The sequence below is a fragment of the Nesoenas mayeri genome, assembly GCF_963082525.1.
Source record: "Nesoenas mayeri genome assembly, chromosome: 4".
NCBI classification, from domain to species: domain Eukaryota; kingdom Metazoa; phylum Chordata; class Aves; order Columbiformes; family Columbidae; genus Nesoenas; species Nesoenas mayeri.
In genome coordinates this window covers 401,528-415,187 of record NC_137540.1, presented here as the reverse complement: position 1 = coordinate 415,187, position 13,660 = coordinate 401,528, and the positions used below count along the sequence as shown (strand labels likewise).

The window sequence follows — 13,660 nt, the reverse complement described above, 5'->3', positions numbered from 1 at the left end:
GTAAGAAACTGAGTGAGGTTAGGATTCTGTCTTTCAACAGCCAGGGTGCAGTCTCAGCGAAGCTTGCCACAGCACCACTGCTACAGGGCCTTGGTTGAGAGCAAGAGGCTGGTTTTTCTTTGCAAGCACTTCAAACACCTCCTTTTCTAAGCTGTAATTGTACCATGTTTTGAAAATATCTCAAACATGCAACCTAAGCACAGCAGCACGTGGTTCTCAGCCTATGACTGTGGCCTTTTAAAATGTACCGGTCCCAATAGAGATTAAAAAATCTCCCCAGTAGAGACAGTTTCACGTATTTGAGAGGTTGGTTTTTTTAGAAGTGTTGCTCCACTGCACATACTTAGTAGCTTCAAACTTAGAGAACAAACCTGTCACAGCAAAGGGACAACAGAGGGGAAGTAAATACTGGAAACAGCACTGTTGCTAATAGAGTTGACAAACAGAGAAGGCAATCTGGAAAAACTCTGTTTATTAAAAGGAAAGCTGTGCTCGAGCTGTTGCTACCTGGCTAGAACACTGCTTACAAGAAATATCTTCCATTTTACTGCGCTTGTATTGACAAGATAAACTAGGTTGCATCTTCCCTTTGAGCAGGAACTTCTACTTAAAACACAGCTCCTTTTTAAAAATGGTCAGAATTGAGATGCAGCTTGTTTATTTTACTGTTGCCTTCCCAAAATGAAACACAGCTGTTGGCTACTGTTCTCGGCCCAAGAATGCTACAGGTACCTGCCTTCCTTTTCCGTGCTTCACGCTGCAGGCGTGCTCTGCGGTTAGGTGGGAAGCGTTCCCGCTGGTTTCGCAGGCAGTCAAGGCATTGGACGTGGCAACCCCCAGGTTCTCACTACTGGGACTGTTTGACGAGGCGGAAGGCTTCTAGGAACTCATTGAAGTCGATGTTGCCATCCTTATTGAAGTCAATGCTGCGAACTAAGTCATTGATGCCATCGTCCGTGAGTTCAATGTTCATGTGGGAGCTGAACAGCTTCCAGGTTTGGTGGAATTCCTCAAATGAGATGAGACCTGTGGGGGAGGAAGGCACAGGCCCCATGAGTGCAGGGTCACCGTTAGCGCCTGCTGCCAGTCAGTCCCTGCTCAGGTTCGACCTCTCGTCCCACCCCTGCTGCCTACCTACCCTGAAGGAAGGAGAGGAATTACTCCTCATGTACAGTTAATGTGCTGCAACTAAATTTCTTAGCATGGAGAACACTGGCTAAAATACAACCTCAAGCAGTAAAGAGACATCATACAATTTGGGAAAACATATTATGGCAAAGACTGTTACATTGTCTGCTTCCCAAATTTGGTGGAGATGACTGCTTGAAAGCAGGTAACACTCAAGAGGCAAGTATGCTGCATTACTGTCTTTGTATTGACAATTTTTGTTCTGAACTCCTCCAGAACCAATAATTATTAATTCTCTACTTGGACTGCACGCTTACCTTCAAAATACCTCATGTTTGTGGAAACACACAAGGCCTTGTCAAAAGCTCCTGAGGCAATAATGCTGACTGAGGGAGGACAAAAACCCAAACCCTTAAATAAAAAAGCCTTTGAACATAATAAAGGGAGCCCAACAGAATAATGGAATGCCATGACCAACGCCTCTGCTTACCTGAATGATCTCTGTCTATGATCCTGAATATGGTCTCCAGGTTGGATCTGTTGCGATAAATGACTTCGAGCAAGCTTGACTGGATGTGCTGAAAGACAACGTGTTCACACTCTTTCTGTCCTTTCTGAGAGCTCTGAGCAGTTGGTGCAGACCATCCCATATAGAAAAATGTTTACTTCTCTCAAGAATTTGCCAGCAATGCACTTTGCTTTGTGTGTGCCTTATGGACCCTCTCTGTTACAGCACAACAGCAACCTGCCGCTTCCAGACAGACTGCTTTTCCTAGCAGATAAGACACTGGCTTGGACTATGTTTTGTAACCATTGCCGAGTTGGTTTTGCTGGGCGGAACCAGGAAGCTGTGATTCAGAGAATGAAATATCATTTTACTGCTCAGAAGCCTGCATCCAGAACTACCTCTAGGTTTTGATTTCAGATGTGTTTATTTCTGCAATGGACTAAATGGCTCTGGACTTCTCAAACTCATGCAAGCTTTTCCATCAACTTCAGCATGATTTCAGATTATCCAGGAACCAGCCTCTCTCACAATCTCGTGAGCTACTTTGCCATCACCCCTTGACAGAAGGGAGTGAACTCTTACCTCTTGGCTGCGCTGCTCCATGGCCAAATCATCAAGCCAGCACTTGTACTCCAGCATGCCGTCTGCTGTGCTGCGCACCAGCTGCGGCCGCAGCATTCGCCAGGGCAGCCCCAGGCGCAGGACCGACTCCACCGCCGTCGCCCAGTTGCTCAGCGTGATCCGTCCTGCAAGGAGAAGGAAGAGCCGTGGAGACCTCTGAGAGATGGGCAGCTGAAAGGACATCAGGACAATGGCATGTGCTTGCTTCTGTGTCACCCCCTGCTATACCACTGTTCCCTTGAAGTGCTGTACAGGTCTTTTGTGAACAATGTTGCTGCCACCCACAAGAAAGTTGTGTTGCTGTTTCCCACCCCAAATGGACAGGTCTCAGCAACGCGTCTCAGCTGCTGCATCAGCAGAGCACTCTCGGCAGCTGGAGGAACTTGCAGCTCCCTCCCCAAGGCTCTGACAGAGGCAGCTGCCACAAAGGACATCCCTCGCTTCTCCCGTCTCTAGAGACATCCCAACAGAAACACCGAATAGCAGCAAATGGGACCAAAGCTGTGGTGAGGTCTGACACAGCCTCTCCTGTGACAGTAACACACCAGACTTGACTGCTTCAAGCCTGAACCACCAGGGACTTAACCTGAGTCTCTTGGCTCAGATTTACCTGTATTATCCGTGTCGTAGGCCTTGAACGCGCTGATGAGGGCTGAGGTGTGAGCAAAGAGCTTCTCCCGCAGCGCTCGAAAGGCTGACTCCTCTACTCTGCTGATTCTGGAGGATGCAGCAAAGAGAGAAGTACATCAAAGACTTGCCACCAAGTGCAAGAGAAGCTGTTGCTTCCCAGTCCCTGGCCTGCCCACGGATTGCCCAGACCCTCACGCAACTGCTCTGCACAGCTACGGCTGCTTTGCACTGCTCGTGACAAGGTGCTGCGTGGGGGGAGCACAGTTCCCTGCAGCTGATGCAGTAAATCCCTGCAGCAATTTGTGAAGTAACAAAGCAAAAGGGAATGTCAGCAAGGGTCGAAAGTTAAACCTGGATGTTGAAAAGAGAAGCTGGAAAATCAGCAGCCTGTGAAAATGAGGCCTTTTCTGCTCCTGTAATGCTGCCTCCTGAAACCTTGAGCTTCTCTCAGTAATTTCTGCACAAAGCTTGAATTCTCCTCTAGTGCTATTATTTAGTAAATCACACTGTGAAGTCAAAACTTTCTCAAAGCTCCCAACGTCTCCCTTTCAGAATTTTGACTTAGTGAATACAGAGCAACTGGAGAAACCTTGCCTTTGGGTCATGGTGAGAGTATGGGCTGTCTTGTTCGCTTGGTACTGAACAAAATGGGGAACGAGGTCCGGTCCCAGCTTCACGTAGGCTCCCCTGTTGCTGCCAATCTCGTAGTAGTTTGAAGCGGAAAATATGGTCAGCACCTAATGCCCAAAAGAGAGACATTTAAAGTCAGTACATACATCCTCTATTATATATATATGTGTATCAGTGAAAACAGTGCAATGGATCCCATCTGGAGTCAACAGACTGTGAAAGCAACATGTTTTCTGTGGAAAAGGAAGAGTGAGGTGGCAGCTGGCCTGGAAGCCTTACAGGTACAAGTTCCTTGAGGGTGGCACTGGTCTCACAGCCACAAACTGGGCTTCTGTGATTTCACTGTACTCCCCCAACAAACTTCCACGCTCCCCTGCAGGGAGCGGAGGCAAAGTGCCCTGGCTGAAGTCCCTGAAGGGACCCTGAATCTCCCGAGAGCAAAACTCTGCTGCAGCAGCTTAGTATTATAACAACACCCTTTTGTACATCATCTTCAGAAACAGCTGCAGTAAGTGGGGGCGATCCCTTCTGAGCTACCGTGCGCAGGGACGTGCTTTGCCTGCACAGCAGATGACCCCAACGGAGCAGGTGGCTCCAGGCTGCCCTGACCCAAGACTTCACTGCCACTAAGGCTGCTCAGGCTTTTGTATGTGCTGGAAGAAATGCAGAGCTGAGACAAGCCACCAGGGAAACACAAGGATCCTTCACGCCGTCCCCCTCACTGACCTTCCGGTTGTGACAGAACTCGAAGCCCTCTTGCTTGCACTCGTGGGAGCGGATGAGGAACTGCAAGTTGTACTTCTCAAGGATCTTCCCTGTCACGTCAGGCCCAAAGTAGCAGCCACCACCTCGCACCGTATTTACTTTGCAGCCCTCTTGAGGCATGGGGTCGCTCCAGAGAATGTCTAGAATCTGAAAGGATTGAAAAAGTTCACTGAGTAAAATGTACCCAGCAGATGTCACAGGCTGATCCACCACAGAGGTGACATTATTATTGGCCTAGAGCTACAGACACACATGAAGTATCTGGGGCAGAGGAGAGTCCATAAATTAGGCCTGATACAGGCTTTCCCTTTGCTGCCTCTGAGATTTCAAAGAGCCTTGCCTGTCCTCCTCCATCCCAAAACACAGGCAAGAACACCAGCAGATCCTGAGGCCATGAGCAGGCTTAGAATTAAACCCCTTTGCTCTCTAGCCAGGACATTCTGCAGCCTTCAGTACTTTAAGTAAGTGCCGACTCAGTAACCACTCTTTGGATTAAAGTTTAATCTCTTTAACCCTGACCTCAATATATAGCTTTATGCTGATAAGGTGAGCAATGCCATGATGTCATATGTAATGAGAACTAAGTAACAAATGGTTTCAGAGTGCACAGAAGTGGCTTACAGACTGGTCTAACACAAAACCAAGATCCCAGGCCCAGAGCACAGAAAGCCAAAAGCCCAGTAAAGAGCCGGATAGGAGAAAGGCAGCAGAAGAACAGCAGCTAGCACCAGCCTCACACACAGCTCCATCCTCCCAGGTGACTCTCCTGCACAGCTCTTCGGTTGCTAGGGAATCGTGCCATAGAATGGGCTGGATGTAGCACAGGTATCTAACAGAACATCCCCAGGCAGCTGAGACCCCTGGCTCACAGCACAGCTCTCGTGACCGCTCTATTTCCACAGAATGAGCAACTCTAGGCTGGCTTGGGAGACAGAGCAGGAGGGACAATGGAGCACAATCCCCATTAGCCTGCCCACCAGAATTTCAGTGCTGAGTTGCTCTGAAACTCCACTACCTGAAGCTGCGAAAGTCTCTCTGCAAAGAGGTCTGTGCACTGAGCCACACTTTTCATACTGAGATTGCTCATAACAGAGGAACAAACCCGCAGGAGGCACCCGCAGCCCACCAAGCGCAGGGCCCCACTGCTCACCTGCTTCCACTCCTCCTGGCGAGTCCAGCATGGCCCGTCCAGATCCGTCAAGGACACCATGCTGGAATAGGTGAGCTCCTCATCCTCCGACTCGCTTATGTCCACCAGCCGGCGGCACCACTCGATTTGCTCCTGCACCGTCTGCCGGACCCACCTGGAGAACTCCAGCCTGTTGGTCATGCTGGGAGCCTGGGTTGGCCGGGGCTGCGGACACAAACTGAGGGCCGCCTCTTTCTCGCCTGGCTCAGGCTCTGCTTTGCTCTCTCCGTTTATTTCCTTTGTTTCCACATTTGCATTCGACTCCTTTCTTTTCTTCCCTCTTAATACAGAAATAAACTGAAAGAGGTAAGAGAGAAAAGAGAGCTGGTCACACTGCTTGGAAACCTTCATCTCCAGCTCTAACAGCTTCCATTGGAAGGCTGTCAAGTGACCCAAGTCTCCGAGCCTCAATTGTCTTTGCTGTCATCGAGCGCTGATTAATTGTGGGAGGTGACTAGTGCCATCCTCTCGGATATGCTATTCTTGGTTTACAGCTGGTCTACATCCATCCTGACTGCCTCCTCGCCACAAATCAGCAAGCACTGTTATCTCTTGCAGTATCTAAGAAATAAAACCTACTTTGTTCCTTTGAATTTTCTCAAGCATGTCCAGGTCAGTGGTGTCAGAGATGCCCCCGTGTATAACGAGGACTTTCTGATCGATCAGGGTGGCCAGGGGCAGCCAGCAGAAGACATTCTGAACCATCTTCAAGATTTTCTTCCCATGCACCTAGGAAGACAGGTCAGAGAGGAAAAGATGAAGCATCAAGCCTTCAAAGTCTGCATCTCGTGGTAAAAGAGACACAAATGTTTGCCCACCTTGTATTTCTGCATTACTTCCTTGGCAAAACCGTAGCTAAAGCAAGAGGGGAAAGAAAGTTCAGTGAGGTTTCGCAGCGACACCCTTGACATCCCGATCAGCCCCGCACAGAACTCGTACCGTAAGTTCACCATGTGGTCCTCGTGGTTCCCGCGGTTGAGGTGAACCTCCTTGGGATAGATCAAGAGGAAGGTAAAGAGGATGATGAGAATCTCGAGGGACTGTTTGCCTCTGTCTACAAAGTCCCCGTTAAACACATAGGACTTGGAAGGGGAAGGAAGGCCATTCTGTAAAAGCAAGGAACAGGTGCATGTTAGAGAGGCCTCCCTGTGATCCCAGTATACGTCCACCCAGCTGCACGTTCTCCCGTTCCTGCCCCAGGTTACCTTACGCAATAGATCCTGACTCTTACTTTTATCCTGTGGGCTCCCAGTGGGACATCGATTAAAAAGTGAAAGCTGGAAGTCAGGAGGGGATGCCATTGGTATCAGAACTCACAGAACTGTCCACTGGCACTTCCCAAATGTGTATCACAACACTTCACGTCTCCTGGATTTCAAAGTCAGCAAGGGAATAGGCTGCTGCTTTATGAAACCATTTAAAACGGATCAAATTGACCTGGAGAATCACACATGAAGGGCCCGGTTCTGCACATGCTTGTCAACATGACCCATATGATACCTCTCACAATGCCTGGCCAGCCTCCCTCTCCAAATACGCTGCCTACCTTGTAAAATATGAGGAACAAGTCATCCAGCTGGCCATGCAGGTCTCCTAATGGGCACAAAAAGACAAGTCACAGTACGTTTGCCTTTAAAAGACACCAATAAATAACTACCTATGATAACTGAGTGACCACCGAAAAGTTTTGGGAAGTTCAAGGTACAAGTACATATTTTTCAGGAATATCTCAAAGTTTAAAGATTAGTCCTAGAGCAGGAAAACAATGGCGAAAAGCTTTATCTCTCAAATTACTTGCTAGGACTCAAAGGATCTGAAGTCATCTGCTGCTGCTAAAAAGACTCAGCCAACAGCTCCAGGGCTTGGCTGTTTAACTAATCCCAGGCCTCAGGACACAAAACGACTGATATTTGAGGCCAGCCCTTGACTGGGTGCCGTTTCTGTGCTTTAGGAAAATGACTCCTAGTTTGGGGACAAATTGGAATCCAGTTGAAAAATTCTTTAAAGCTTTGCTCTAATGTGTAACAATTATTTTGGGCTGTCATTATCGCTCTTATCTTCCCCTGGACAAACATATATCCTTATATTTTCCATCCATATCTCCTCCTCTCCTTGCATTTTTACAATCACCGTGCTTCAAGCAGGCTATGCCAAGCTAAATGCTGCCATCTAGGGGCAGGGATTTTTAATGACATGTCCCCGAATCTGGAAGCCAAATGCAGACCCCACAGACAAACCCCTGTCCCGTTCCACACCAAGCAGCAGCAGGGCCACGGAGCACACTCGCTCCAGCCCAGTCTTGGCAGCAGTTCCAATACAGCATCACAGGGAGAACCCACGTATTTTAGACAGCCCCAGTTGCCTCTCAAAGCAACATGCATTTTGCTTACGGACTGCATTTGTGTTCCACATGCAGTACAGACAAAGGCACCGTGCTCGTGCGACTGTCTGACAGCTTTCCCGCTCCCGCAGAGCCTGCGCAGCACCCTCCCGCCCCAGCGTACCGCACACCGTGACCTCCTCGCTGTAGCAGGTGGAGACATGGCTGATGTTTGGCAACTGCTTCAGGTGCTTCCTGGTCTCGTGCAGAAGGTTTAAGACATAGCGAGCGTGGAGCTGCTACTAGGAGAAAGTGAAGGGATTAAAGCAGGAAATCGGTGACCTCTGAGCAGCAACGCCGCTCTATCTGCAAAGGCCCCACTACGATAGCCTGGAGGGCCGGAACTCCCACACAGCTCTCAGCGGGACAACGGGCAGTGCTGACCTGCGGGCTTACCAACGAGATGAGGCAAATACTGGGCAACGGCAGGATGGAAAAGACTTGCCAAAGCAGCCCAGCCTCGGCACTGCAGGGCTGGCAAGAGAACACAGAAGCCCTGAGACCAAGGCTGGATCCACCAGGCAACAGCACCTCCAGAAGAGCAGAAATTCCAGCCCTACACAGGTAAGAAGCTGTTCCTACAGGTCTTAATCTTCTCCACATTAAGCCAGGCCCTGAGCTGCTGTGTATCCTGCAGAGATATGTTTGCTCAAAGCCAGGCTGCAAGCATTTCATATTAGTCAAGACACATGACACGTTTGTTTGAGAAGTGGTTCTGTTTGGAGAAGGATGTTTTGGGCTGTTCTGCAGCGTGACTGAGGGTGGCAGCAGAACACTGCAGTTGTGTGAGAGCTTGTTAGTGCTGCTGAGCTGGTGCTGCACCTCCTCAGCAAAACCCCTCATTTCACATTTTAAATGAGTCAAAGTTGCATGGCATAAAAGGAAATTTTAATTGGCTGTTTCCATCTAGGCCATCCTATACATATTTTGCAAATTGAGGAAGTGCAACAAAAAATGACATTGTTTCAACATGGACTTTTTTCCATGGGGCTTTTTTCCTTTGAAACTGAAATTTGCATTACTATGGACACACAGCTGGGAAAAGTTTGCAGTTTTGTCAGAAATGCATTTTCAGAAAGGAAAAAAGTAATTATGGCAGGGGGAAATATCTACAAGATCATTTCCACCCCAGCTTTGCTTAACAGCCCGTAAGCTCCTTATACCCCAGTCGGCTTAGTTTGTTAGGAAGTCTAAAACCGAATTGTCTATCCTACACCTCTGTGCAGAGAAGGGGAAACGTGGTTCCTTTGGGGATCCTTACTTGTTTCTGTTTGAAAGCTTCCAGCAAGGCAGTCGCATGGTCGGGAAGGAGTGGGAAAGAGAGACGGGGTCCCGTGTAGGAGTCTGGCACCTCCAGCGATTCATAGTCACAGTATTTTTCCAGCTCTGCCTCTTTGAAGCTTTCCCCACTTACGAACATGCGACTGATAAAATCCCCTGGGTGACAGATTGTGTGGTTTGATTATGAAAAAAAAAAGGGAGAAAGAGACAAGAAAAAGTTAAGTTGTCTCAATACACCATTCTAGTAATTTGCTAAAGAAAAGCTCGTGGCTTAGGCTGGAGCTCATGAGCAAGGGCAGCAGTGGAGGCGAACTCCTCGTTGGACACCGCTACAGAATTTGCAGAGGGAAAGGGCTGCAGGGATGGGTGTCAGTGCTGGGAGCCAAGCAGCACTGCCAGCTGCACCACTTGCTGCAAAACTGGTGGAGACAGACAGACATCAGTTGCCATGGCTAACTGAAATCTTATTTTCAATGACAAGTGAAAGCAAACTGTATAATAAAGACTGTCTCGTATATCCCACTGTTTTTTCTAGCCCTGCACCTACATTCTCAGTTGCACAAAGTTTGTATAAATACGCTTTTTTTAAAAGACATGTAATATCTCAGATCCCAGCTCAAGGAGCAGGACGCTATTGTCCTGTTTTATACAGATATGGAAAAAAAATCCTCCTCAACAGAGCTTTGCTGTGAAATATGCGGGGTGGTTGTGAGAGAAAGGGTGACAGCTAGAAAGGAGGGAGCCAGCACTTCAGCAGGTTGTGGTCAGCAAAGTCAATAGTTTATTTTGACATGCTACCATCAGATTTCAGACCTAAGCTCACGAGCAAGCTCCCAGCACTAAGAAATAGCGTATCATGCTCTCTGCAGACTCAGAAAGATACTGTCTTGGTTCTCAAAACACTTGTTTCCCCCCACAATTCAAAGAGAGAGGCTAAGTATGAATCAAATCAATAACCTGGAGCAGTGCCCTAGTTACCCAGGATCAGTGAACAAAGGCAGATTTCTCACAGTGCTCAGAGACAACATACTGAGCTTTTGAGGCCACTTCAGGCTCACAAGGCGTCGGAATTGCCGACATCCCTCGCGCAGCTCTGGCAGACTCCAGCCAGTTCGCTCCCCATCCAAATGCCTGACACCTTCACTCTTCAGACTTTCTTGGCCCCCTTTGCCATCCTGAAGGGCCACAAACCAGTACAGGGTGCAAGCTGCTGAGCTGCTGGTGCCACGTCCGCAAACGGCACATGGAAACTTACTCTCTTTGCTGCTGCTCGGTGTGAAGTGGTCCATGAGGTAACTGAAGAAGTTGTGAAGCTGCAAGAAGAGAGAGAGCTCATCATCATGCGCCCTGGAATGAAATGCTACAGAGCCGCACCTTAGCGTCATCTGCTTTCTGGAAGTACTATCTGTGCGCTTCTCACCTTGTCTGGTATGTACAGCAGATCATACTATACCGATTCTAGTTTTGCGTTTCTGGTGATGAAGTCAAAAAAGTAGCTGTACATTCAGCCATACAGACCAAAGTACACCTGTAAGCCCTTCCTCTCTCCCCTAACAGCAAGGCAACCATATAAAAGCATAATAATCAAAATTAAAATAAACCAAGTAGGCTTGCTTTTGTGTTCAGACTCGGGAAAAGGCTTAGGATGTGAAACGCTCCTTATAGCTTGCTTTCAAGGTCCGTCACTTATGGTTTCATCACACACAAGCAGGCAGGAAATCAACAGGAAGAAAGGTGCACACGCAGGATGGATTTTCCCACGTACTGTTTTCCGTTGCACCTCACCTTGATCTGGTCCTGCTCGCAAGCGTACTCGATGGATTGAAAGATTCTCCAGGTGCAACGGCGGCGCATTTCCAGCCGAGCAACGTAGCGCCGGTACCACCGTTGGATCAAGACGGCTGCCTTGAAAGCTGGAGGAGAAAACCAGAGGCAGCCTGCTGAACTGCAGCAGCTGAGATAACCTGCCATCGCTGCTGGCTCCTCAGCACCAGCCTTAGCAACAGCTTATTAGGGCCTAAAGGTCTAAACACATTCTTCAGTGTTAACAGACTGTCTCTTGCCTTTCTAGCTGCCTTCATCACTTTCATGTCCGTCTTACAGTCCAGGTACCGGGGCTTCAGGAAACCAGAGATCTGACTGAGGCCACACAAGGAGTCGTCAGAAAACAAGACACCAAGTCCCCTTCTAGAACCTTAAAAATATGGGGTTTGTCTACCTCCCTTTAAGTCAAATAAATACCTCAGCTTTTGCAGTTCTGGAAGAACTTCAGAGGGGATCCATTCTAGCATAGACGTTAACATACCATTATCTTGGAATGGAATAAAATAAAGACAAAATGAACCCACACAGTGAAAAGAGGGACACAGATCTTTGGCCACTTAATGACTCTGCAACTGAAAATGCTAGTTTACCAGATCTGGCAGTGTTTGTACTAGTTTAGAAAAAAATAACAAAAAAGGAAGAGAAAGAGATTTATCCACATTTGATGAGGATCCAAGTGGTAAACTGACTGATACAGCATGACATGAGCTACTGAGAGCGTGCCAAAACGGCAGCACTGTGCACAAATCCGCAGCAAATGAGTATTGTCTTCCTCCTCTGAAACCATCTATAACCACTTGCCTGAGAGTGGGGCACTCAGAGTGACGCCTCAGGTGTCTGGCAGTGAAGTGCCCGCAGGGCACGGTTCCCCGGGGAGGGGCCCTGCAGAAGTACCAGCAGGCAGCTGCAGGCCCGTGTGAGCCGCGGCTGACACAGAAAGGAAAGCCCGCTCGAAGAAACAGGCCATTCTAAGACATTCTTTCCCTCCCTCAGCTGCACATCGCCACAATCGAAGGATTTGGAAAACCGGATGTAAGAAATTCAGAGGTATTTTACTGCCATGGGAATCGAATGCAGAGTTTCAAATAAGTAACTCAGTTCATGTTACACTTTGTTGTAGATGAGCCACTATCAGGAAATAGTCCTGGAGTTGCTGGGCAAGTCCATGGTTCTGTGGTGCTGTAGGCACCAGACAACTCTAACATACATAAATGAAAGGTGGGGTTTTTCAACAAATGAAAAAGGCTGAATCACAACAGTATGCCCGCACTCTTCATTTCTAAATCTAATTGCTATTTTCGCTTTCAAAGCACTTTGCGAATAGTTCGCAGCATGCTGCTGTTCTGCCAGTGCTGGTAACTGAATGAAACAACAAAATAATCTGTTTATTTTTTTATGCTTCTGATGAGTAAAGTCTGACTCATAAACTCCCTTAGTTCCATAGCAGACCTGAGCGCACACTCAGAAACCTGACACTATCGCACCGAGGGTTTCATGAAAATAAATCACTTCACAGCCTCGAGAGCCACAAACACACCTGGATCATTAGCAGAGATCAGGAGTGTTGTGCTGACATGATTTAAAAAAAGCACACTTTTTGCTTTTCAGCTTTTCTTAGCCACACCATCTTAACCTTCTGTAGAACCAGATTTATTCTGGCTTTGCTAACACTTCTGCTTAACCAGTCCTGCGCCGCTAACGCAGAAGGGAGTCCAGGGGAAGCAGCGGGGTGACACCATCTCTCTCACTGCAGCACATGGCAGCACACATCTCAGCCAGCAACCGATGAACCCATCGGACATTAGTTCTAACAGAATTCCTTTCTGCCGCTTCATTTCCGGTCAGGGTTTGATTGATATTCATCTAATCCTGGTCTAAATAACTGTTATCTTCTCAAGCCTGTTGGTCTGCTGCCTGACAGCTGGGACTCCTCATCACAGGATATGGAAAGACGTGACCTCGCCTCAATACTATCGAGAAAAGCAGTTAACTCGGGAAACAAATGCATCCACTGAAACCTCCCAAGAGATGGACAGGAGCACATAGGAAAAGATTACTTTGCAAAGAATGACTCACCATTTTCAGACTTCTGTAGCGAGTACTTGTAGTTGACATTTACAGAGCTACCAGACCCCATGTTCTGCAACCAGTGCTCCTAGAACGTTGCCAGTATCACCAAAACCACGAGAGATGCATGGAAGACCATTCGGTCAGAATCAAAACAGCTGCAACATGTCCCACAGTGCCGAGAATCTATAATTAAATATATTAACACTTATTAAGATCAGCAAGCAGATGTCTTGCCTTGTGCCCAGCTACATCTTCTACTACCAGGTTCTTCCAGCTACTTTGTTATCTTCTAGACAATCTGAGATGAGGACTTCTGTCTTGCTATTCAAGTTTCAAGTCAGCTATATGAATAGGAATCATTTCAGCACCTTCCTAATTGTATAAAAATAGAAGACATGGTGTATCTAGGTATGGTAATTGTACAGTAGATGTATAAATCAGGCATTCGTGTGCTCTCACAACGCATCACATGCCTAATTTAGGCTGTTAAACTCTTAGCAATATTGCAGTCTTTGTCCTGAACCGTCATTTTGGACACCACAATGAAACGGGACTGATTGAGCTCCGAGAGCTGCTGACATTGGGAATCCTCGTGCAGCCTCCCCGCTTCCTCACGGCCAGCTGGAGTGCCTGA

At 47.8% G+C, this 13,660-nt stretch overlaps 1 protein-coding gene across 1 annotated transcript; it reads right to left on the bottom strand.

Moving 5' to 3' along the window:
• Window positions 1–847: 847 nt before the first annotated feature.
• PPEF2 (protein phosphatase with EF-hand domain 2) lies at window positions 848–13,093 on the bottom strand (the record flags this gene model as incomplete). The annotated part of the gene is made up of 15 exons (XM_080344303.1): window positions 848–1,026; window positions 1,619–1,706; window positions 2,219–2,382; window positions 2,868–2,974; window positions 3,482–3,624; window positions 4,244–4,429; window positions 5,433–5,768; window positions 6,051–6,200; window positions 6,290–6,577; window positions 7,018–7,064; window positions 7,976–8,090; window positions 9,113–9,288; window positions 10,388–10,445; window positions 10,918–11,045; window positions 13,033–13,093. The coding sequence occupies 15 exons, from the start codon at window positions 13,091–13,093 to the stop codon at window positions 848–850; spliced, it is 2,226 nt and encodes a 741-aa protein (XP_080200429.1).
• Between the last annotated feature and the right edge of the window lie 567 nt (window positions 13,094–13,660).